General features: G+C 45.9%; 1 protein-coding gene across 4 annotated transcripts in view; it reads right to left on the bottom strand.

The window, feature by feature from the left end:
- Nrp2 (neuropilin 2) overlaps positions 1 to 26,259 on the bottom strand; it is a 114,268-nt gene that overhangs the window by 27,449 nt on the left and 60,560 nt on the right. For 2 of the 4 annotated variants that reach the window (XM_047543957.1, XM_047543959.1), the window contains exons 10-15: positions 24,528 to 24,672; positions 20,547 to 20,663; positions 17,470 to 17,610; positions 6,420 to 6,682; positions 4,791 to 4,887; positions 3,593 to 3,628 (exon numbers count right to left, since the gene is read on the bottom strand). In XM_047543957.1, coding sequence (XP_047399913.1) covers positions 3,593 to 3,628; positions 4,791 to 4,887; positions 6,420 to 6,682; positions 17,470 to 17,610; positions 20,547 to 20,663; positions 24,528 to 24,672 — 799 coding nt within the window. The remainder of the gene's footprint in view (positions 1 to 3,592; positions 3,629 to 4,790; positions 4,888 to 6,419; positions 6,683 to 17,469; positions 17,611 to 20,546; positions 20,664 to 24,527; positions 24,673 to 26,259) is intronic. The other 2 variants (XM_047543960.1, XM_047543958.1) reach the window with 1 other exon arrangement.

Below are 26,259 nucleotides of genomic sequence, written 5' to 3'. Positions count from 1 at the left end.
TACCTGTGGTCCTGCATCCTGGGCTGGGGATGTTGCACTGGTGGACAAAGCCTCTGGGGGGCAGGTAGTAGGGGGTGAGGTTATGGATGGAAAAAGAGGTGGGGCCACAAAATGGCAGAGATTAGCCAGTAGGTATCAAATAAGTAGAACTCAAAACCTGAGGCAGCCAGTATCAGCTGCCAGTCTGCTCAAATAGGTCTCTTTTAAGACCACTCCCCTCTATGTCCATGAGACAGCCTTGACACTCATTTTCTCCTAGTTCTACCTGGATGGAAACTGCAGAAAGGTACTCAGTGAAACCCAAAAGATGGGGCACCGTATGCTCAGAAATGATCTGAGACATAAATCCATGTTGATGGTCATCAACAGGAACTGCGGATGTTCCCTTTAGCATCCATCATTGTAAGACAGCAGTTCTGAATCCTGTTCTCCAAGGACCACTTCCACAAGGGCACCTCTGCCTGGAGCTCTATGGGTCTCTAACAGGTGGATCACCAGCCCCAGATCTCTGCTCCTCCTGCCAAAGCCTGCAGGCTCCAACAGGAACAAAATCTCTAGTATTCACCAAGAGCTGATAAAAAACAAAAAACAAAAACCCACCTGGTCAACAAATGCAGAACTCTTGACTATGGGCTTTATGTATTTTTACTGGTTTCAGAAAGATCATCGGTAAAAAGGAAAAAAATTCATCACCCTAATGATACCACTTTTCAGTCCTCCCCCCACCTTTATATAGTTTTTAATTTGTTAAAGCTCAAATCCTACAGAAAGATACATGATGGCACCATGTTTATAGCTACTGCTTATAAAAAAATTGAAAAGAAAAAAATGCACACCCAGACTACATTAAGATCTGACTCATAACGACAACAAAAAGGGCTTTTAAAAAATCCCATGACAACTCCGTTTATTCATTCTCTCTTCTCTTTTCCCTTTCTCTACAGTTCTCTTTTCTCCACGACTTCCCTTCAGGACTAACACACTGTGGTATACAATCTAAGTGTATATAAAAAGCAGAAAATACAGGTGATTAGAATAAAAAGGCAATGTTGCGTGGCAAGGTATCAGTAAGAAGCAGAAAATGAAAGATACTTGGAAATATGAAAGATCACGAATACGTAATAAGCCCAGATCCAAAGACCACTTTTATTGCATTTCCCTAAAGATTTACTGAGTATACATTGATCTCTCCTAATGAATGAGATTACTTCTGGCACATGGTTAATTTATAATGGAAAAGAAAAAAAAAAAAACCCAACTTGAAAACATACTAACCATGTAAATTCCTATTGTTAATGATGTTTCAACATCAACTTTCCATATCTCGCCTGCCCAGACCTGATTCTCTCTATTTCCCTTTGAATGGAAAGACTGATTTTTCTCCCCCAACCAAGAGAGGGTTCTTGCTGTTCTGTCCTTGAGAGGAACAGAATGCATGCTACTAGGTTAGAGGAAACACATGTCCTCTTTTCTTTCCCAAGTGGAGGGGACGGCTTGAGTAAAAGTACCCAGAGAGGCATGCTGAGATTAAGCAGCCCTTAGCCCAAAAGAAGTCACCCCAGAGCCTTAGATTCTGACTACCACCTCCGAGCTCCTTGTAAAACGTGCCAATGTGATCATAATCGTCCCTTCTCAATTCCAGCTCTGATCTTGATTGTGTTCCTTGGCCAAGTCTCTGTTCCCCAAGACTTGGTTTCCTTTTTGCCAAGATGCTTGCCATCTTCCACAACAGCCATGGTCTGATCCTGGCTTTGTGTGACCCCTCAAGCAGCCCATTGGGAGCGCACTGGAAATTCTTACCTTCAAACTACTAAGCACCATGTTTATTTTGGCTAAATGAGCACTGCCCACTTGGATTAGATTTTATGTATATATTTTCTACAAGCAAACACGACTGGACCTTGCAGTCCCGTGGCACACATAGCTTCAAGGAAAGCACCTGTGCCTGGCCTGTTTGTTCTCTTATGGAGGCAAAGTCCTTAGCCACCATACTTGTCAGTCATGACCTGACATGAGGTGCACACAGAGCGGTGTTTGTGGCAGTTGCCAGCACACCTTGACCCAGCCTTCCTGGGAGTTTTGAGCTTCAACAACCCAAAGAGTGTCAGGTGAAATAACATGAGCAGAATTCACTTCCCCAATATGAGCATTACCTCGGGTCCTGAAGGTTAGACCATGAATTCAACTGTAATCCAAGTCGTTCAGTTTGGATCTCAGCTTTCCTTCCAATACTTAGGATTTGCATTCACATAAATCTCACACCCAGAGAGCACAAATAGATGCACACAAATACTCTTAATACTTTAAAATGTGGAATGTGGAGTGGCATGGATTTTTGGGGAGGTGAGGAAGGATAAGTGAGGAAAAAAAACACATTTTATATAGGTCTGTCATTTTCCTCTCTAGTGTCACTTTTTCCCTTTCCCCTTAGTGCTGTGGGTGCCAAGTGGCAAATTAGGTGAGATGATTTGGAGTCTGGGAACACATCTAGGTGGCAAACCAGGAATTCATCTCTTTCTAGCCAGAAGTTGGACAGATTAACGAGAGTAAAGATAACTAGTCTAGACATGGGATATAAAAATGGCTGACTTTATCTCTGAAATGCTGTCACCTATAGGGCTAAACCCAGCCAGTGCAAAGGGTACAGCAGCCCTTAAATTGCTGGCAGAAAATTCTCTGTCATTTGGTGCGGGTCAGTGTCTCCATGTGTGCTTTGACAGTCAGGTCCACTGCAGGGATGCATTTAGAGTGGTTCCTGAGTTTAGCATTAGAAATTTAACAGTGTAAACTAGTGGGACTGCAAAGAGAGTGAAGTGTAGACACTGCTGCATTACAAAAGCACCAACAGAACCACTGGCCAAACTTGGAGGCCTTTTTGTTTTTCTGGATGAGGCAAGCATCCCAAATTCTTTCTTTGTCTTGTTCTCTCTTTACTTTCTTAGGGATAAAATGGCCTTTTCTGTTTTTCAGGCCTGAATTTCAAGTGTGCTAACTCTATCACCTACGGGTCTCCTTATTCCTTTTACGAGACACCAGTTCCTGAATCCAGCAACTCTTCCTCCTCACGATTATCATTCCTCCTGTCTTTTCCTAATGTCCATCCCTCACAAGACTGCCTGCCACAGCACCTCACCGGGGGTTAATTGAGACTGCTGCCTTGGTACCCTGGAGCTGGAAAGAAACCATCTTCAGGCTAAAATAAATCATTGCCACCTCATTTCACTTTTAATTTACTACTTTTTTTTTTTTTTTTGGTTCTTTCTTCCCATTGCTTCTCCTTTCTCGCCACTCCTGAATTTTCAGCCTCATTGCTCCCCGTTGGACAATGCAGGGCTGAAAGGTTTATCTGTAACCTATTTGTCTCTATTATAGGTTTCCAAACTTTAATTAAACAAGAGACACTGAGGATCTCAATCCCCGAATCTACAGGTGTTGGTGGTGCCATCTAGTGGTGGGAAGGTGAGGCATCTATTTTCTCCTGAGAGCTTTGTCAAATTTGGAAATTTACTCCCCCCACCACCAAATTCACATCACATGGGGGAGGGAAAAGGCATGCCAAACAAAAAAAAAAAAATTTTTTTTTCTTTTTTACCTTTAAAATTCTCACCTGCAAAAGCCGAGATGGGTTCTGGAAAAAAATAAACAAAAAAAATTGAGTTAGATAAAGGGAAGAAATAATTGTATGAATATGATGACTATGATGACTTCCACTAGGCTATTTGGTAATACTCCATAGGAAGTGCCCCATGTCCTCCATGTGTCCTAGGCTCTGTCTAACATATCATCATCACCGAGTTGGGGTGGGTAGAGAGGATTTTCAAAATTGCTTTGGAACACAAAATCCTTCACAGAGTAATGGGTCCCAAAAGCATTGTAATCAGTCACTTATCACTGATTACTTTCTCAGACCCAGGATTACTTTTAGATGCCCAGAGCCTGAGAGTTGCCTAAGGGGACTGGAGTGGTCCCAGTTTTGCTTCCTACACCATGAGGCACACACAAACCTGGGACTTGGGGGCCAAGAAAAGCACTTGGTGACTCTTTACCACTACTCTGGTCCTGTTCCTTCTCAGGATTCCTCTCTTGCTTTTGGGACTGTCCATGACTCTGATAGGAGATGGTCAGGGTAACCTTGGGGTGGCTCCTGCTGCAGGATGAGGACCTGGGTAAGATGTGTGCCCTCAGGAAGGCTGCTGCTGTGCATTTCTGACCAAGGTGACCATAATGGTGTCCCTCCCATGTTGGTCATCTGGTATGCAGTGTTTAATCCTGCAGCTTAGGACTTGGGCATTAGAGGTATTAGCTTTAAAGCAATGTGTAGCATCTTATTTCACATGCCATACTTTGCCCTGCAACTCATTGATATAAAAGAACTGCTTGGTAATTGTATTATCCCTCTTATGTACCATGTGTCCTCTTTTAGCTCATACTGAAGGCTTCCATTAAATCCATCAAACCTTTCTGGCATGTAATTCTGACTGGCAGTTGCTCTTGACCTCTAGCATTTTCTTTGCTAAAAACTGGAGTTTGATGATGGGGTCTCAGCACCCTGAATCTTCATGTACTTAGTGTACATCTATTGCTGACTGGGAACAGGGACATAAGCTTTTACCTCATCTCACACCCTCCCACCTTGAATTCAGCCCATGATACAACTACACTCACACCTTGCTGCCTACCCTGCCCTCTGGGGAATGATTAATCTGAAAATGGTCTCTTGTTTCTTCTTGTCTACCCCAGCCCTTGGTGTCTTATTTAAAAGAGCCATGCAGAGTCAGGTGGTCACATACCCATGCAACTCTCCAGTGGGACATCAGTGCTTATCCGGATGTCATCAATGGCGATCTCTCCTGCACGTCCTTTCCCTATTACTCCCTCGAACACAATCTAGAAGGTGAAAGAACAAGAGCTATGGTTAATTGAGTTTCCTGGTCCAAACTGCAAAGAGTTTTTGATTTTCTGTTAACTGCAGCTTAATGCACGTACATACACTGTGTGTGTACGTGTGTGTGTGTGTGTGTGTGTGTGTGTGTATTATTGCACCTGGTACACATCTGTTGACCACATGGCTATAGCTCTAGAGATCTTAATTTTTAAAAGAGTTGGTTCAAATCAAATGCATATTTGGGGGGAATAAGAAAATATAACAAGGTGATGGATATTTGTTGTCCAGTAACTAGAATGTATTAATTAAAAGAGCTACAATTGAGGAGTGTTTAAAGGGGGATTGAAATTTCTCTAGCTATTTTTGAATTTCTTTTCTCCCAAATTTTTCAAGTGCCAATTCAGGTATTTGAAAACTCAGAGGACATGTGCAGGTGGGGGTAAGGTGAGAAAGATGGCACACAGGTGTGCCTTGTGGGTACCATTGCATTATGGCTCATTAGTACGCATTACCTTAGGGATCCATTATTGTGTCTAAGAGGGAAGCAAATTGCCCTTTCACTGATGGTTTCTGAGTACCTACTATGTGCTAGGTACAAGACAATAATAAAATCTCATAACCAAGACTCTACCCAGAGAAACTCACTGTCTAGTGGCTGAGACAAAAATGCAAATGGGCACTTATAATGCATGTATTAGGTTGGTAAGTGGGAACCCACTCCCCACCCAGCTCCCCACAGAAGCCCTTTCTGCTCTGCGGTCTTCAATCACTCCTCATTTTCTCCCTCCCCAGGTTCTTTCTGCAAACGAGCACATGTCCTCTGGCAAGCTGAGCGAGCAGTTGGCTGCCTCACCAGCCATCTGTTGCTGCTCCTCGTCTGGGGAGGAGCAGGTTAATGCTTTGGCTGGTTCTCAGTCACCTCATCCAGTGTGTCGATTCCTACCCAAGATGCAGCTACAGCTGCGCGTGCCCATCTGTGCCTCAGTCTCTTGCTCCATGGGACAGAGATAATATAACTCAATTCCTAGAGCTGTTGAGAGAGAAGCCACTTGTTTAAGACTCTCTCAGGTTGGCTGGCCACCGAGTACAAACTGCATCTGCCCCCTTCCTGTGCTCAAGCACCCCAGGACAGGTCTGGAGGGTATTCCCTTTTCCTCTTCCATTCTGAGGCACTTGCAGGCCCCTTCCCTTGTGTGTGGAGGGTTTGTTTGTTGTTTATTTCCCTGGTTTCTGTGTCCCTTTGTCAGCCTACCTGATAGCAATCTAAAATAAAATGGAGAGAAGAAACATTTGTTGGAGAAGATTTCAGCAATATAAAAGGCAATAGGAGGAACAAAGAACCAAGTCTGGGTGTAGAGATAGGCACATTCTGAATAACAAATAAGAGTGTCATTTAGTTGCCATGGCGACGTGAGAAGCACAATGAAAACAGCAGCGCTTAACCATGTCCCCTAATGATGAATGGGCACAGCCCTTTGAAATATTGAAATACGGATCACGATTCCCTTGGATCCAACTTCCTCCACCACCCCACCTGAAACTCCATGTCGTAGCTGGGCAAGATGATGCGACCGTGCTTCCACTCGCCGCCCTGGTCCTCGCGGATGACCCAGAGGAGCTTGCTCTCCTGGCTGGCTTCGCGTACCACCTGCAGCGCCACCCCGCGGCCGCCCGTGGCTTGGTACTGGAACTCCATACACACCGGGCTCCGGGGCAGGTGGACGGGCGGGCTGATGAGCCGCCCGTACTGGCCCTCTCGCCGGCCGTCACTCTGCAGCCGCAAGAAATTCCTGTCATCTGGGGAAACAAACCCAAACAGATCCTTGATAAATGCTTGGGAAAGACACCAGTTTGCAGCTGTAGCCCCTCCAGGGAAAAGCTGGGACCAGTGTTTTTTTTTTTTTTTTTTAATTCATGTCCTTTTCCCCTGTTCTTTCCTTAAGGCTTCTTCAGAGCCCTGATTCTCCTCTTGAAGGCCTTTCTTCAGTCTTTAAGTCAGATCAATCCCTCTCTTATTTCTCTGTATCACTTTCTTTGTATCACCATATAGCACCTGGTGTAGCTGGCTTTAAGTAGTGTTGGCGGGTTGTCTTTGACTTGTCGCCTCTCCCTATGGTCTCAGAGGTCAGGCCCACATCTTACTCATCATGGGCTTGCCTGAAGGGCCAATGCAGTCTGAACTGAATTACAAGGGTACAAGGGAACAGTTTACAGGGGGTGAAGTGGCTGCTAGATTGGAGGTGACTCTGGCTAGGTGGTTTATGTTTCAAGCCTTTGACGTCTTGGCTGGGCACTGTCCAAATGGAAGACATTTAAAACCTTCTGTCTCTGCCAGTGCCGCTAGATGATGCCTGGGCTCCTGTGCCTGTGACTTGGAAGCCCATGTCAGCTTTGAACAGAACAGGGGGTGGTAGCTGAGTACAGTGACTCTGATGCCTAACATTCCACCCTCTTCTTTGTACGCTCCAGGGAGGGCTGAACTTGACCTTTCTCAAGCAGTCAGCTCCAATGATAAAGATACGGTCATTACTGCCATAACAAAGGCTATGTGTTTAGCAGAGAATATACACGTTCTGGGAAATTAAAGGTTCACCAAGTCCAAATGTTTGGAGATTGACCCTTTTGATGGATTGATTTTGAATACATCAGACACTTCTGGGGAAGATCAAGTTCTCATTGTGGTTGGCAGACCCCCAAACCTTGCAGACATAGGTGGGGACACCAGTACTTGCAATTCCAGTTTGTTCAAGAGCACTCTGGTCACATGTACAGAGAGCAAGGTCCATCTGAGGAGGAAATCTCACTATCTGCTTTAGGCCCTGAAACACAGGGGCATCTGAGACTGAACACTTGTGCAGGAAGGCAGAGACACGCTTTTACTACACACCCAAGCGTGGAACATGGGCATGTCAGACTCCTCAGGTCATGTTAATGTGATTCCATGGTAGTCGGAGACAGTGCATAGAGCTCTCTAACTCACAGGGAGTGTGAATATCCTGGACTTGTCAGGGAAGAACAGGTTGGGACTCCAGAGCCCTGAGGCAACCAACGTGACCCTCTCTGATCCCTGGTTTGCCCTTGTTACTCCTGCTGATGTCATCTTTCTAGGTGAGAGCTGAGCTTGTGGTTGACTTCCCATCATTGACCTAGAAACAGCTCCTTCCTCCCCAACTGTCTGACCATCCTGTCTCCCTCCCAGCCTCCCCTAAGCCCCTTCCTCTTGCTAGACTGTCTGAGATGACTACTTCAGAAGCTGCCCTTCCCTGAAATCAAATTTGACCAGTTTAGGGTGCATATGTGAGATTCATTTGTGCTTCCTCCAGGAGTCTGAGCTATGTCTGTCTACATCTGCACAAATTCTGACCTCTTCAAGGCCCAAATCAGCACAGATAACTAAGAAGCAACCATCGTCAGGAGAGAATTTTAACAATGAAGGTCTGCTGAGGGAAGAGATACTGATATTCAGTGATCTTTAAACCTATGCTTCTCCTATCAGATCTTATTGCCAGTGCTATTAATGATAATAATTACAACTCGTATTTGCATAATGCTTTACAGGTTACAAAGCACATTGGTATGCATTATTTCTTTTCATCCTTATTATACACCTGGGAACTGGGACTTACTAATCTTACTTTGCACATGATAAAACGGAGGCTCAGAAAGGTTAAAGGAACTTGTCCAAGGTGGACAGGCTGCAGAGCCCAGACTTCATTGAGGGTTTTCCCACCTTTCTGTAGTCAACTCTTCATTTCAACTGCCTGTGAGTGCCTTGCCCAAGTTCTTGTGATTGACCACACTCTGTTTGAGGCAAACTGGTTTCTCCACTGGGCCTGTTGCTTCCTTTTCTCCCTTTACCTATAATTCCTTGCTCCCTCATTTCTTCCCCTACTCCATCTCTTTTGCCAATTCCTCTCCTAATCATTCTGGCACATGCAACATGAATCCCCTTCTTCTCTCAACAACTCCAGCATTTACTGACTATACCGCTGATTTCACTGGCTTTCAGAAGGACTCGAGGCCATTTTCTGTGGATTTTGGCAGGTAACTACCCATTACCTGGCACCACTGTTTAACTGTTTCTTGTGAGGTCCTGGTCTTGCATATATAGGGTTCAGTGCTGCTTCTTCCCCCTTTACCTAAATATTGTCATTTTTTGGCACTACTCAAGGAAATTTTGTTCCCATGAATGAATGAGTGAATGAACAAATGAATGGTAAACACATGGATAAAGAGTGCTAGGAGGCTGTCCATTGGAAATGAGGACAGAGGGAGAATCTACTAGATTCTGGCAATCGCTCGGATTCAGATAATTCCTTCACAATCCCTCCATTCTCTTGAGCCAATAGCTCCTTTCAAAGGTGAGGTGAACTAATAATAACAGGGTGACCTCTGGAGACATGCCATTGACTGAGACCCCAGAGAGAGCCCCCCAAATGCTCCTACAGGCCGGGTCATTTCCAAGCTCTTACTGTTTCCACCTCGTCTATAAAGGAAACCAGATTTCAGAGAGTTATTATTCATCCTTCTTCCTTCACAGTTTCACAAATAAGACCCACTTGCTGCCTGAAAACTGCTTGGCAGAAATACTGTCACTTGTGTGAATTTGCATTCTTAAGCAGCAGGGGAATCAGAGCATAATGGTTAGAATTTGGTAAGTAAAATGTGTGTGGTTTGTGAAGAAGTGAGCTGACTGGGTTTCATCTGGGTCCATTCTATTTGCTCATCCTGTTACTAGAACTTTAGGTACGAGCAGGCCAAAGGTTCCACAGCCAGCGGGGCCCTGAGAAGCCCCTCCCCTCTCCTTTCATTTCTCCCCTCTCTCTCTCACAGTAGGATGATAATCACTACGAATGATTTAAAGAACCACTGCAAGACCAGGGATTAATGCTAGTGGTGTGCTAAGCACGAGCAGTTGAAGGCTCATAATTCAGTGCTGACATCTGAGCTAATCCACTAGTTTGCAGAATCTCCAGATGAGCAGGCCTCTGGATTTCACTTAGTTAAATCATTTGTGCCCACTTGTCTGCTAAGTGCTATGAGCTCCAGGGAAGAAAGATGATATGTAAATTTAAGGAATTAGCAGTTGACATCAGTCAGAGGGACGCTGAGCTGCAAAACGTCCCTGCCTGTCACTGAGAGAGGTCTGATTGGAACCAGGGACAGAATGAAGGAGTGATACAGATCAGGAAAAGTGCAAGGAAAGGTAGAAAAAAAAAAGCAGAGAAGAGAATGAACAAACTGAGCACCTACCACATGCCATACACTGCACTGGGACTTTATTTATCTTATGTAATCTTCACTGCAAAATTTAGCCCTGTGCAATCAGGATCATTGCCTCCACTTTTACAAAACAACAAACCCGTCCCCCAACAAAACAAAACAAAAACGGAGTCTCAGAGAGTTGAAGCAGTGTGTCCTAGACTACTGCCAGAAAGTGATGGAAGCAGGATTCGAACTCTGATGGGACTGAGTAAATTGGCCAGAAATGGCCTTTCTCTGGGTTGGAATCCTGGCCTCAGGCTCACTAACTGTTGAAAGGCTTGGTCTTTACATCTGCAAAGTGGCTGTCTTAACAGCATTATTGCACAGGGTTGTAGGGAGGCACAGACGGAATGAGCCATGAAAGTGTTTTGTGTGGTGACAGAGACACAGTAAGAGCTCAATCAATTACTATCACTATACACACTGCCTCCTTTGCTTGCCTTTGTTTTATTTGGAAACAAAAGGTGTAGAAAAGCCACCACTAACATGGGAAGGTCAATCCAAGAGTCAAAAACAAGTATGGTTTGGCCCGAGGACAGTCGAGATGTCCTCTGTAATAAAGACTGGTTCCCCAGGTCTGTCTGAACCCCAGAAACCTGTTGGCCCCAAGCTGTCCATCCTGCAGGGTTCACCACATGTCTGCTGGGCCAATCTACACATAGAAGAGTCTGTGGTCCTGGAACAAGAGTGGGACCTCAAGGGATGACTCAGAGCAGGCCAAAACATCCCCAGCGCTCTGTTACCCTCTGCCTTAATTCTTCAGAGAAGGTGCTTCCACAGGCCACGTGGGCAATGTGTCGTCAAGGCCACAACCCTAAATGCCAGGAGGCCGTAGGTCCCTCATGTCATTTAGACACTTCTCCTGCTATCCCTGAGGCAACACGGCCAGTATCTGTCTTCTGACTTAAAAACATTTTCACTTATGAAGAATTAAGACCTTTGGTCTGTGCTTCCCCAGGATACACAGTCCTGGTCCCTTCAAATGTCCCCTTTCTGCAGCTTTGGTTATGGGGTGTTTCCACTGACCTCTCTTCCAAGCTAAATGCTTTAGCTCTTTAAAGTCATGGTGCCCACACATAGACCTTGAGATGGAACACGTGCTGCAAGTGAAGATTGTTCTTCTGGAATATTCTAATTTATGGACCTAAAATTGCCAGATATCATGGACGCTCTAAGCATACGGAGACTGTTGAGGACTTGATAGAGAAAAGGTTTGGCATGGCTCGGGGGAGGGGTTATTTAAATGATTGACTTGGACTTTAAGGAAAGGCCCTTTGAATCATCAAGAAGTTGCCTGAACATGAGGACTGACTAGCTAAGGAAGAACCAGCCCTGCCTGCTGGAAGCTGCCTTCTCGTTCTTGTAGCTGATGGCCGGCCTCCCGGCAATGGACAGCTTCCAACAAAAGACAATGGAAAGGAAACGTGTTCCGTTGCTGAAGGAGAGTGAAGAAATAATGTCCCAGAGATACAATCCCTCTCCTCCTGGACCTGACGTATTCGGGAGACACTTTGCTGGGTCCTTGACTCAAAACATCTGTTGTTGCCAATGATACAGGGAAAACAATCACATGGGAATAAACAACAGGAGTTCAAAAGGGCAGAGAGGAAGTGCAGAGGACAGGGTCCTTCAGGTGTTGCAAACCTGCTGCTGTCTCTAGAAAGGTCTCTTGATACTTCACCTGGCGATTTACAGTCCCATCTGGCTTCAACCACTTAAGTGCTGTGGGAACACGTGACCACAATTGGCCTAACAGTGACGGATTCAATTGTGTCTATACCTCACCAAACCCTGAAATAAATCACCAGCTTGCTCCTCCTGGCTATCGCAAAGCCAAACACACCATCTGTCCAACACACACATCTCCTGGCTAGCATCTTGCCCTCCGACTAGAGCAACCATCTGAAAGAATATTTAGTGCTGCAGGAGATACAGACTCTTAGTATAGGTCATACCTAAAACATGAGTCAGCCCCTCAGCTGGCCTCCCAAGGTCAGTCTATCTCTGCTAAGGTCCTCAAATTAACAACCAGTTAAAGGAAACATTGACTTTGGATGAACTCAGCAGGATGTTTTCAAGCTTTACCAGAGAACATTCTGTGGTTATGTAAGGTTTCAGGCCTGCCCTGCGCTGGAGTCTACCTGAGCTGTTCTTCGGTATGTCAGTTTTCAGGGCAAGTTCTGCTATTGAGACAGTCTTGTTGTCATTCTGCATCTTCATTATCAATCCACATACTTCTGGGGAATTCAACCAATTGTGACTTCCAGGAAAAAGAGGTAACAGCTTCTCTTCTCCACTGCTGTCATTCCCATGAAGCCGGAGATGTTTTCCTACCTTTCCTAAAGAATGGCCTCTATTCTTTCCTCTTCTAGTTGAAATTATTCCTTCAATATTGACTTTTTTTTTTTAACTCAAGCTGTTCTTGAATTTTAATGATCTCTCATAGTCTACAGTCTGAGAGATTTCTATCCTTATATTTGCAGTTGGTTGTGTCCCAGCCAAACCACAGGAACCTCTTTCTGAAGGTAACCCAGTCCAACACCAGTCCAGTGTTTGCTGCAACTGGTTTCTCCTGATATTTTGAACCCAGAGAGTTGCTTTTTAATTTAGAAACACTGATAGCTCACTGTCAAAAATCAAGCCCAGCATAAGTCAGTTCATTCATCAATTACTTCCTTAGATTTCTCTGCAAACACCCACCCACAACACCCACCCACGTTTCTCTTATGCACATTCATGGTGAATCACCGCTCTGGTCTCTGCTCTAATGGAGTTTACTCTGTGGCCCAATCTGCATCAAAATAACCCCTATGAGGAGTCAATATGTCTACCACTTCTATGTGAAGGGATAGGCAAAATTGATAACATCTGAATATTAAGATTCTTGATTTGTGCTCACTTGAACCTAGAATGCTGCCCTCAAGCCCTTGCGTAAGCCTGGCAAAGCTCTCATAACAGCGGACTATGCCAAATAAACTTTGCCTGTTTTCTTCATATCATGTTCATGATTTGAAATTATTGAAATGAGGTAACACTGTAATCATGCTTTATGAGTTCAACCAATGTATAACACAGCACACATGTAGGAACACCACCCACCTCAGGGTTATGAAGCGGACCTGGCTTTATCCCTAGTCTTCTTGTCTCATTCCTGACAATATGATGGTAACAACAATGACTATCATTATTCTTATTAGTATTAGCTTGTACTTACTTAGGATGTTGTTTTTTGTTGACCAAAAGTAGTTTCTACACCTTCTAATGCTATGTTACTTGTTTACTTTACTATGGGTTGCTCAGTGAAGTAGAATGATGTAAAAATTAAAATGCCAACCCTGAACACTTCCAGCAAGGAATCATAGAGAAGACAAATCCCCCTAATCTCTTTTTCTTGGTTTACAGTACGCCAAGAAACCAAAGCATCAGCAAGGGTCCTGAGGTGTGCTCCTGTTACTGTCCAAGGGTCCTAGATTTGCAATGTAAATACGACACCCTGTGCTTTTGGACATGTTCCATACGTGCACTGACGGATACAGGGTGGCTACCGTGCCAAGGGTATGGCTACCGCAGTAGCAGAACTCAAGCATTAGCTGCACTAATTTTAATCAATTTAAATCTAAATATAAATAGCCATGTAGCTAGTGGCTCCTCTATTAAACACGGCAGCTCTAAATACCTGAGCCAGTCCTTGGAGTTTTTGCCTTGCTCCTTAAAGACCTGAATCTGATCATCCTCAAGACTGTTCATGATCAAAGCCTTTGAGAATGTAGAAAATACGGCAGCTCTCGTAGGGGGTCCACTTTTTTGGTCATTGTGGCCACCAAGAAAAGGTAAGTGGCTTCTCAGAAAACATGGGCAGGCTCCTCCACCACCACCAGGGGTCACTGAACTTGGAACAGAGTCCCCAGGGGCTGGGATGAACACACTCCAGGCAGCTCGGCCACAAGCAAAGAGCTAAAAAAAGAATTTCTGAGTGGCTTGAAAGACTATCTTGAAAAACAAAAACAGTGGAATGAGACCAGTGGGTGTCTTGTCAGCCTGAAGCAACCATCAGCACTGGCCAAAAGAACAGAACTAATTGCTGACTTAAAAGGAAAAGGAAGGGAGGCAGGAGAGAAAACACGAGAAAACAACTAAATCAGAAAATATCTAAGGAATGTAAGTAGTTTCCACAGACACTTCTAATCAAATGGCTTGTGTATGATATTTCAACATGGCTATTTCCTCCCTTCTTGCCACCCTGTCCCCCAAGACCATTCTCTCTAGGAGACACTTCCTTTCCCAAATTTAATTACTTCTGTCTACCTATCCAATAAGGGGATAAAATACACGGCACACTTCTTAAGACGGGAACAGTCTCCTCTTTGTGGAATAGCAAAGCGTGGGTGATACGGTAGCTTTCAGGTTGACTCGGTGGCACAGTGACTGTGAACCCATCAGCATTTGTCCCACCCCCAGACAAGCACAGCTGTTTCCTTTCTCCTGCCGGCTCCCCTCAGGGCTTCATTTTTTTTTTTTTTTTAAAGAAAGGACCACCCTGAACAGAAAGGGCGTTCTATCTTCAGCTGAAAGCCGGATCTTGAGTTTTGTAAGCAGAAGGAAAATTGGAAATGCAGAAACAGGGTTTTAAAAATCATCAGAGGATAGAGGGAAGGACTCGGAACAATATTATGATTTTGTTTCCCAGAGGCAGATTACAAATGCCACTCTTCCAAACTTCAAGTATTCCTCTGGAAGAGCAAAATAATTGTTTTCCTTCTCAATATCTTTTTTTTTTTTTTGGATACCAGGGATTGAACTCAAGGGCACTCAACCACTGAGACATCTCCCCAACCCTATTTTATGTTTTTTATTTAGAGACAGGGTCTCACTGAGTTGCTTAGTGCCTTGCTTTTGTTGAGGCTCTCTTTGAACTTGTGATCCTCCTGCCTCAGCCTCCCGAGCTGCTGAGATTACAGGCGTGCACCACCACACCTGGCCTTCTCAATATCTTAATGGAGGAACAACACTGGATCTTACAGTTCTTTACAGTCTTAATTTTCTCTGCCCCCATCGATTCAGTCAAAGATTGGAATTCTGCCCGCTTTGTGAACTTGCTTAGAAAAGCCTTCCCAAACCGCAGTGTGGAATGAGGACAAAGACTAGAATTCCCAACCAGCAGCAAAGGTCAATGGGCAGGGCATTCGGGGGGTGGGGGCAGCATTGGGCAAGGAGGGGCAGAGACGAAGGGCAAAGTGTTTCAGGCCAGGATTCCAGGGAGGTAACTTAAGCTCTTCCCGAACTGCTACCTGGTAAGTGGTGGCTTTGTAGCCTGGACGGGACTGGCCTCAGACATTCTCTAGGGAGAAGAAAAATCTCCTTACAAAAGTGCAAGAGAGAAAGCCAGAATTATTAGGAAAAAACCCTGAAGATGGACATTGAATAAGAGCCAGTAAAATCTCCCCACTCTGTAGAGAGCCCATGTGTACAACCTTTTATTCAAAGTGCCCCTGCTGAGCTGCACCTTATCCACACCCTCTCAGACGCCCCCACGCATAGGGACCACAGACATGCTCATTCAGACGCCACGTGTGCACGTGAGCGCACACCCCACCAGCCTCCCCTACGTTTGGATAAAAAATGGGGGTTGGGAAAACCCACCAATTAATTGGACCCAGTCTCAAAGGGGAGGAAATGAAATGAAAAATCCAGGCTGGGTTATAAAAATAAGTATTTTTTTTCCAACATGCAGGAGGCTCATTATATTAATTAAACATTATTGCAGCGAGTGAGGGGGGAGGGCGATTAAGGCTGGGACTCGGCTAAGTGTTCTCTCCTGTGCCCGAGGCCGTGGCCATCTTCAGATACTAATCTCTCTGAGCACTCAAATGCTGAAGAGATAAACACTTGAAATATGAAAATGTTTTTCTCCAGAGCAGACACTGTGACCCTCCAGGAAACCAAGTATGGGCTGTGTCAGAGGCTGGCCCCAAGTGCTCTCCTAGTGCCTGTCCCACTGCTGTTCCCTGGGGACAAGGGGACACCTCCAGGCCTTGGGTGAGGGGCAGCAGAGCAATTCTGAGGAAGCCGGCAGCAGGGGAACCCTTTCCCCCTTTTATTTTCCAATCTTTTCCCTTTATTCGCTGGTAACATTTAGTCTACTAAATTTCCAGAATTAACCCCTTTCCTCTCAAATGCTTAAAAAGAAATCTAAGGTTCAGGCTGAAGGTGTAGAAAAAAGGAAAGATAACAAGTAGTGTGTACCAGTTAGTGAGAGTCACTTGTTAAATTTTCTGGAATTTTGCAAGCAAGTTAAACGTAATCATTATAAATTTATATATTATAAATGATATAAAATTACCATAAATCATATTAAAACCAAAAGGTAATAAAGGTCCCAAATGCCACACTTCCTAATTATTTTAATACATTTTGGTCAGTACCTTGCTCCTAAGGAAATTTATAGCTATAGCATCTCTTCAGTAGAACACCTCTCCCTCAAACCCTGTGCTCTTAGCTCTGCCTCCAATGCTGTATCAGTGACTGGAACCGAATGACAGTGAGCACATTTATACCACTGGAAGCAGCAAATGTCCCAAGCACATGCTGTTTTCTTCCAGCCCTTGGAAAGCAAGTTGTTAAACATTGACTGGAACACCACTGGGAGAGAACTGGACAGTGGGAAGGTTAGACAACTCTTGCTACTCCCTGTTTAGAAAGGCTGGTGGCAACCCCTCTCTATCAACAGAGTGGGCACAGGCTTCTGAAACCTGGCTCTCTGAAACCAAAGGGTGAACTTAACCATATTTCAAGGACTGCCAAGTGTCAGGCAGCTCTGCTTGACACACCCATGGGTGTTACGCCTGGGACACCCATGGGTGTGGCCACATTTTAGTCCCTTGACTTGGTAGGCTCCCGAAGCGGTGATGCATTCCGAAGCATCCCTCAGAGTCAAGGCTAGTTTTTTCCCAATGAGCCACCTTGGGAACAATACCAGGAGATGTGATGGTGGCAGCCATGCTGGCTATGGAAACTAGAGGACCCAGATGACTCCTCCCAACTCCTAGGACCTCCTAATGCTCCTTCCTTCTTTTTCTTTTATCCTGGCCTTTCCCTCCCCCTCCCTGATGCCAGGTTGTGCTGTAATCACAGGAGAGGGCTGGAACCAGCAAGCGACTCGGCTGTGAGATGACGTCTGCAGCAAACACTGGTGGTTTGTGGGCAAAGAACAGAATTGCTCTGCGGTGGGAAGTGATGAAGCTTGCAGGGGAATCTGGGGTTGGAAAACATGGAGCAGGTTGGCTTCATGTCCTTCCTCTCCCAGCCTTAAGCTGGCTTACCTGGAAATGTCCGGTCGCTGGGGCTAGAGCTGCTGGTCCAGGTGCTCCTGAGCCACTTGGCATGGTCGTACATCCAACCACAGGGCTCTTCGGGGAAATCGAAGTTGCAATTGAATCCTGAAGGGAGCTGCAAATCTTTGTCTAAAAGGGGGAGAAAAAAATAACTCAAAGGAAGGCAAATGAAATGGGTCCAGAGAACAGCCACAGTGGTGCTATTTAAATGGCTGGCAAGGTCTGTCTGCCGAGCAGAGAAAGAAGTGGCTCCCTTTGCTTATTCATTTAACTCATCTTGGCGATCGCTGGCTTTCGGGTCAGGCTTTGGTCTCATCCTTCCCAGGCATGAAAGCCAAGTCTGCCAGTGGTTCCCATAGTAAGCAATTATAAATGAGGCCACCAAATGGCTTCAGGCTCTAATCAGCCTCTTCTGTCTACCTCGGAGAGCAGACAAATGTGAAAATTGCTGTTCCCTAAATGCCAGAGAAGAATGTCTCCCCAGTGCCTCAGTGGAAGGCTGGCTCCCAAAATGTAGCAGCTCATCTCCTGCCAACCTGGCTCTTGGAGGTGGTGGGGCAGCCTGTTGGCATCCAGAGAGGCTGGAATGCCTGGGAGGTTCTGGCCGGAGAAAAGAAAGTGGCCTCAGGAACAAGGCAGGCTTGTTCGCCACCCTTCACCTCTCTGTGATGCATCTCTTATTTCAGAAGACCAGGAGAGTTTGGCAGCTCCAGACAGGTGATTCGACATGTTAGGAGCAAGATGAAGGGACCAGACCAGCAGGCCACCCAGCTCAGTGGTGACCAGAAGAAATAATTTTACATTGCGAAGTCCCCGAAGTCTGGAATCCCAAGGGAGGTGGAAAATGCTTTCCCTGTGGAAATCTAAGAATTGATTTCACAAATGGCCTGACCCATCTGCTTGGGATGTTCATCTGCCTAAGCCTGAAGACTGATCCAAAGGGGTTTCTTTGGGGTTCCAGCCAACTCCAAAAGTCTAATATGAGCTAGTGTCGAATACATGCTTAAGTGAGGATTGTGTGGAGGTGGGGAAGGAAAGGAAATGGGAACCCAAATTTGGACACTTGCCAGCAGTGGCTGCAGAGACAGCGGAAAAGTGCTGGCCAATGATGGCGGCGGGGAGGAAGTGGGGTCTTTGGCTTCTCACTTCCCTTCCCAGGGCTCCCAGAGAGGAATTTCCGTGGGGAAGTTTCAGAATGCAGGTTAGGAAGTCTGAAGGGAGCAACAGATTGGTAGAAACAAATTGCTCACCATGGAACTGAGGAAGCTTACGTCTAGGCGGACAGGGTGCTGCTGACCTCAGGAGCAGAAGGCACATTACCAGCAGATTTCTTTTTGTGCCTCCCATTCCCAAGAGAGAGTGTTTAATGTGTGCCCTCCCTTGGCCAGAGTCAGCGTGAGTCAAGAAGAAACACATGGAATCTATTACAGAAGCATCAACCTGTGGCTTGGAAAAGTCACCCCTTAGCCCTCACCATCCCCTTCTCTCAACAATTTCTGAATGTCTATTTTTCCATTCAAAAATATAGCGTAATTCAATATACCATAATTCCTCTCTAATGTTTACATGCGTACTGTATCTCAGGAACCAAATTCCACAAAAAGATCTTTTGCTAAAAAGGAGAAGGGAAGAACCATCAAAGAAACCTCAAATCAAACAAACCACTATAAATGGTAAAAATTATATTAAAAATAAACTTCTGAAAATCTGCTGCAGAACCCTTAAATTTTCCTTTGGATTGTCATTTGGATAGAATCCCCACCCTGGGGCCCCCATCAAGCTAACTCTATGAATCTAATACCGTGCATTAACTCCCTATGCATTCCATTTTTGGCTCTCAAACTGTCTTAAACATGTCTTGGAAAATTCTCTAAGTCTCCTTCTTCTCTTCATAAAACAAAAACAAGTTCATTAAAATGTCAGGATTCTGTATTCAACCAACCCTGACCAATAGTGTCCTCCACCCACACGATATACAAAAGCACATTCCCTAAAGCATATGCATTAAATTATCATTTTTCAGTCACACAACTTCAGCATTTATTTTTGGCTTTCCTCCCATTCTTCTTAGTAGCCCTTTTTTGGAGCCATCCTTCCAGATCTGTGTTCTTTTTACTATCAAAAGGCTGTGTGTACATTTCACCATCTACCTACATCTTTATGTCCCTTCCTCGGTCTCTTTGCCAATCTTTCCTCATTTTTTCTAATGAACATTTAATGCTGATCAGTAATTTACTATAAATCGAATCTTTCAAACTCAAAATTCTAGCCAGAAATGCCAGGTGTCCCAAAACACGTGATTTATTAGGAATGTCCTAATACTTGGTGACCTTCACAGTATGATTTAAAATGTGACTTACTTTTGGGCTCTTCCAATTATTATTTTTGTCTAACTTGGATATGCTTAGAAAATGAAATAAAAGGCATATAGGTTTCCCGTGTGAAGAGATGATCCCAAAACAAGGGTCTCCTGAGTTTCGAAGAACTGGTTGAAGGTGCCTCTTCACACTTCTGCGCCTGCCTCTGGCCTGCACTTGATCATGGAAATGTGATACACTATCCCGTAGAACCATCCCTGTTATACCTTCTTAATCCAGCAGTGGGGAAAGACACAGGGAAACACAATAAAGTCATGTCAACTGGTGAATAAGCCCAGCTGTCACACTCCAGGGACATCACCCAGAACACTGCCAGGTCTTCACTTGACTGTACTGTGGAGACACAGCTTAACGGATTCTGAGGCCGGGAATGGCTTTCCTGTGATAGGAGGAGCACTGTAGTAAGGGTTCAACCGTGAGATTTTTTCCGGGAGGTTTTTCTTGAAGGCACTGTTTTCTCAGCTGATGACCAGTGGGTTCTCACCTGTAGATCTGTACTGGTCACAATATTGGAATCCTTCTAGATTCACTGTTCCAAGCCTCTTAGTTGTATCTCCCTAACTCTTCCCCTAAGAGTCTCTGGATCTCTGACCCAGGGCAACCCAAGTCCCTGACCAGTCACAGGCCAGCCCCAACTCTGACAGCTCCATCCCAGATGCAATATACGACACCCACCCTCATCCTTACCATCCTCAAAGCTGCAATTCTCCCCACACTCTGTGGCCTCCTCATCAATGGGATAAGGGGTGGTGGTCTCTTCACTCTTCACAGTGGGTCCCAGAGTCTCTACTGTTGGCTTTGAATCTGTGCAAAGGTAAAGGAAGAGAACACTGAAGCAGCCTGTGCTGAAATGCCCCAAAGATGCCCCAAACTCTTTCCTCTCTAAGTGTGGGCTTTTGAGAGGGAAAGTGAAGGTGTCCACGTGTGCACAAAACCCTGAAGTCACCAGTGTTTGCTGTTGACAAAGCCAGGGGCATTGGGTGAATTGAATGAGAATGATCTAGAGCTGTAGAAGCAGCTGTGACAGAGGCACAGATACAAATCCACGTTCTAAACTCCACACTGAGGCCCCACGGGCAGTACAAAAGGCCTCCTCTCCATCAGATGAGACTTCTCAGAAAGCTAATCCTACAACACTCTGACCTATGGGGCCTGCCTGTAACAGGGTAATCAGAAGCAGTATTCCCAAAGCCACAGGTGAAACCCAACAGCTTGGGAAACGTGATCCGATGTGTTCATAAAACCGGAAGGATGGGAATATGGACATCAAGAAACTCAGACTCTAGTTGGTAAAAGTAATTTTGGCTGGGCCCTTGGGTCAGGGTGTGGCAAATTCAAGTGCTTCCTGGATTCAAGTAGCCACTGTCAATGTGGGAAACAGACTGGAGATGGCAAGAGAATAAGGGGTGGTGGTGATGGCCATGGGGATCTTGCATGCCAGGTGGAAAAGGGCCCTCCATGACTGACTCCAGCAGATTGAAGCCTAGAGAGGAGGTGACCCAGTGTGACCAGGTGTCTCAAACCCCAGTGCCACCCCATAACAGAAAGTCAAAAATGCCCATGTAAAATCTCCAGGCTTGTAAATGTTGGCAACTTATTAAAAATGCTATAATAAGGGGTGGAGCCTGACCTGGCTGCAGGCAGTTGGTTTTGACCTGGGCTCTAGGTGATTCATTCCTCCATTCATTTGCTTGTTTATTTGCTCATGCCAGTCATTCATTCAGCAACCATTTGGGGAATGAATGGAGTTCTGAGTCAGGCCCTGGGTGGGGTGGAAAAAGTTCTGGAACTGGTGCTCAAGCTGAAGTGTTGTGGGGCGGCGTTTTCATCTCAGGGCTGCCCTCCAACAAGATGCTCCAAAGAAGCCAATAAACTGTTCCTCCCATTTCTATACATGCTCCTTTGCACTATTGTAGGTGATTAGGCGCCTTTGTCAGGCACTCTTCAGGATACCATTTAATAAAGCCAGGAGCTGAAGGAAATTGCTAAATACGCTGAATAGCTTTTTCACGGTCGACTTCCCACCTTTCTGCTATTAAATACTACGCACATAACCTTTCAGACGTCCCTTTGCCTTGTCTGCCTCTTGCTCAAAGTAAATAGCAAATAACCTCGAAGCGTCCTAATTTGTAAGTTCAAATTTGTCACTGTGTCATAGAATCTCAAACTCAATTGTAAAGCCAGCTATGGGTGGCAAGGCCAGGAGTAAACATTTGGAAGCACAAACAAACACACTAACAGGTGAAGCAGCCCTGTCAAATTATTTGGCTTCAGCAGCTCAACCCGGCCCATTATTTTTTCTGTTATCCTTTTGGGGGAGGAAGGAAGAAATGAACCAAGAGTGAGTTGCTGAAACGGATGGAAATTGGAAAAGTCTAAAAAAAAAAAGAAAAAGAAAAAGCCACGACGTGACTCAAGGAGAACAGTTTCTAAAAATGTTAGGTAGCAAAATGGGTCAGCTGATTGGTGGAGATAAACTTCAATTCAGGGGGCCAGTGAGCAAGTGAAGAAATCACACTGGTCTCCCTTGGTGCCTACCGTGTTTGTACTGGGTACTCCTAGGTAACTGCCCATCAAACGGCAGCGTTCCCCCAAATTGAAGCCAGATGTCAGAGACTTCAAAGGGAAGGAGGCTGAGCACAGGGTAACACGCCTCAACTCTGATCTTCTGAGGGCCAGGCAGGGCTTTGAAATGGGAAACCTGTTGCTCACCATCACTAGGGCAATTTGGGGCAGGTTGGGGTTGGGAGGACAATCAGGGGAAGAGGTCATTAGCAACTGCCCAGCTGGTCAGAAAGCAGGGCCAGACTGAGACCAGGTTCAGAAGGACAAGGGACTAGAGGGAAGTGTGAGTTGGCCCCCCAGCTACTTGAGTGACCTCTGCCAAAGGGCTTCCTTTCTTTGGGGCTCAGTTTCCCTGTCAGTAAAAGGGGGCTTGGTCTATCTCTGTGATTTCTTTTTTTTTTTTCAAACCATGGGTCACACTCTTCGGTAGGTTGTAGAATCAATTTAATGGGTCACGACCAGCATTTTTAAAATCTGAGCTATAACAGTTCACAGTGCATTCACCTAGTAAGGATAGCACTGCTTTGGAAACTTCTGCTTCAGTTACATTTACCTATGGCAGCTTTGCTGGGTGCCAGATAGCAATCTAAGCACTTTATATGCTTGATTTTATATAATCCACAGAACAATTCTGGGGGTATAGAGAGACTATTGAATCCCTGTTTGCCAGCTGAGAGACTAAGTCACTTGTCCAAAGCCATGCAGTCAGAGATGGCAGAGGGGAAGGACTTGACATTGGCACTCTATCTTTGGAGTCCAAGCACTCAACCACACACTCTACCCCACGTGCACACGTGGATGTGCACGCTTGTATGTGAGGAGGGCTGTGATAGAGATTTATTTTAAATTGTGGATCATGGTCAAACACATTTGGAAGCCACGAGCCTGGAAGCTCCTGGATCCTCCACAGCAGTGACTCCTGATTTTAAGGCGGCAGTAAATGAAGCCAGTTTGTGCTGGAGGTGGGATTTTCAACACCTGTGAGACGGCAGGTGGAGCAGGCTGCAGAAAACCTGGGCTTCGTCCTTACGTAAGGGGAAGTAAGAGTTTCTCTACTAGGATGTATTTGTTGGGGCTGCCTGCAATTCAGAGGTGAGAGAGGCTAACTTGGGTACGCCTCAGCGGGGCTCCTCTGTGCCCTTGTAGCAGGGATGCAGGCAGCACTTTTCTCCCTGGGAGCCAAAAGCACTTCTCTGACATGCCCTTATTAATCCTTCATGCCATCCTGCTGGGAGAGCTGGTGTCAGGCAGGGCACAGACAGGAAAATGGGGATACCTGGGGCCCTGGTGGGGAGGGGCAGGACAGCTCAGCCTGCTAGCTGCTCCTGCCTGCATGGGGTTGGGCCCTGAGCCCCAGATGGCTCCTGCGAGTTCATTGTGGCAGACAGTGAGTGAGCTCCAGGTGAGGTCTAGTGCCAGCTCTGCAGAGGGAGGAGGGCCAGTGCCTGCAGGGGAGGTGGGACCTGACTCAGAAGGGTAGAGCCTGACTTGGAAATGAGGAAGGGTGGGTGAGCTCTGCGGCCGCACCCTCGGAGGGAGAATTAGAGGCAGTGCCCGAGCCTATGCTGCCCGACAGGGACAGGAATGAGCAAGACTCAGGCTGTGCACTGGGAAGAAGTCCTGTTCCCATAGGCTGCCCTGCAACCAGGTCCCTCCTGAGCAAATAAATGCCTTTTACAGATGTGGCTCTGAAATGAAGATGCAGTCTCTTAGCCACCAACATCTGGAGGCCAGATTCAGACACAAACCGATTACTTTATTATCATGAGGGTATTTTTTCTGCCCTAAGTCAACAGCCACAGCCCCCTGGCCTGAAGAGTCAGGGTCTAATTGAATTTGGGTGGGAGGTGTGTGGTTATGACTTGTTTTTGCGGGACTTGGGGTGGAGAACTGAAGTGATCCCTTAAAAAGGCGAAACACATCCCCTGGGAAACCGTCCCAATCCAGAGGTGGTCTGAGTACATGGCAGGGGTTGGGGGGCAGGGTTCTCAGCTCATAGAGCTTTACCAAGGATGGCTGCCCCCACCATCCCCTTCCAAGGCATTCTGGGTTGCCAGGGTCACAGGGCCACATGAGTGCGGCCATGGAGGAAAAGAGCCTTACCTGTCCAGTCACAACCCAGCACCTCCAGCCGCATCCCAATGCCTGCCGGAGACCACCTCTCTGGGTACACCCTCACATACTGCGCCGGAACGGGGTCAAACCTTCGGATGTCAGGGGTGTCATAGTGCATGTTCCCTTCAAACAGCTGCAGGGAGACAAGCCATCAGACCTTCCTGTGTGCGACCTCTTCCCCCTTACCCTCTCCCGACCACAATCAACCCAGAAGGCAGTTCAAGGTTGGTCCCTGGGACATGATGACTTATGGGAACTTCATTTTCAGACCAAGGTTCTTCCTCATTTATGAGGTGATTAGGGATCCATTAATACAAAAAATAAGGAGCAGAGAAAAGTGGCAATTGTCAGGTTATGTCTTTTTTCCTGGGCTGGACACTGAGGACTTGGGAAAGAATAGGGTTTTATTCTTGTGTTTGAAGCTGAACTTGGTCAAAGAGAAAAGACAGCCCTGCCTATACTGACCACTCTGAATTCCTTAGTTTATTGGAAAAGTAATGCTTCTTCCTCTAATGCATAGAAGTCTAGACTTAGCAAGTCTCTGCTGACCAGCAGTTCACTGAGAACCCGAGGGCAAAATGACTACTCCAGTGTCCTCTGGTCACACACTGCCCAAACCTTTGTTTAGCAGAGATAATTCTATCAACCTCACCTAGCACTCTGATGCAAGAAAGTAATGGCGCTCGGCCGCCCTGGTTGAGGTTGGGTGGGGTCCCAACCCAGAGCTACCTTGGAGTCACTCCTCTAGGGGAAGGGTAGATGTTGGGGTGGGGAGGAGCAGGGTGGCCCCTAGGAGTACTGCTGGGTCATTCTTGCTGCAGGGTGCTCTAGGTTCGAAATTCCCAAAGTGGGGCACTGTCTCAGGGAGGCCAGGCTCTGACCCGGCCAAGATCACCTCCTTTTACAAGAAGAGCCAGGGTCAGTTCTCCATGGGGAAGCCTGTGGTTCAACCTCTCCATCCACTGAAGGCTCTAGTTACCAAACCCGGAGTCTTTCCAAACCTCGGAAATTGTGAGTTGGGAGCTTATACCAGCATTGCAAAACCTCCAGACCAGGCCTGGCCTCTGCATTCAGAATGGAAACATTTTCTTCGCAAAGGCAGCAGACCAAGAGACATGTAATATGACTTTGTTTTTTAGGGTCCTGCTCTTCTGAGGAAAATGAGGGATAACTTAGAAAGGAGGATCAGAGCAGGAGACGAATCTGAACAGGGACAGAGGCATGATGTTCTCTCCCCGCCTTCACCTCTCTGATGGCAGGGTGGGCTATCTGGCCTGAACTTCTGGCCTGGAGTAAGTTTCTCTGTATTCTTCCTTGCCTCAATATGAGAGGCAGGAAAGATCTAAGCAGTTAAGACTAGGGAAATACAAAGGGGAGCAGCAACATTTTAAAAAACAGTTATTTTTGGAAGTAAACTCCTAGTTTCTATAGTTTGGCCTCCAGAAACCACATCCTCTTGGGGTGTCTGGCCAATTTCAAGGAAACTTCATCTGACAGAGGGTGTGAGGGTGTTGAACTTTATAAACAAGCAGTGTAAGTAGGGTTAGGCATTTGGATTTGAGTCAGACTTTTAGTTTCTGAATTGTGGCTTGGCCACAGGTAGACTGTGTGGCCCTAGTTATGAGACAAAGCCTCAGTTTCATTATCTCTAAAATGGGAGCAACAAAAATTGTCCTTGTGGAGAGGCTATGGAGTTAAGAGACTCTAAATAAGATAATAT

Source organism: Sciurus carolinensis, chromosome 3, assembly GCF_902686445.1.
Source record: "Sciurus carolinensis chromosome 3, mSciCar1.2, whole genome shotgun sequence".
Lineage (NCBI taxonomy): Eukaryota > Metazoa > Chordata > Mammalia > Rodentia > Sciuridae > Sciurus > Sciurus carolinensis.
The sequence above is the reverse complement of the archived record's forward strand: the minus strand, read 5'-3'. Positions and strand labels throughout refer to the sequence as shown.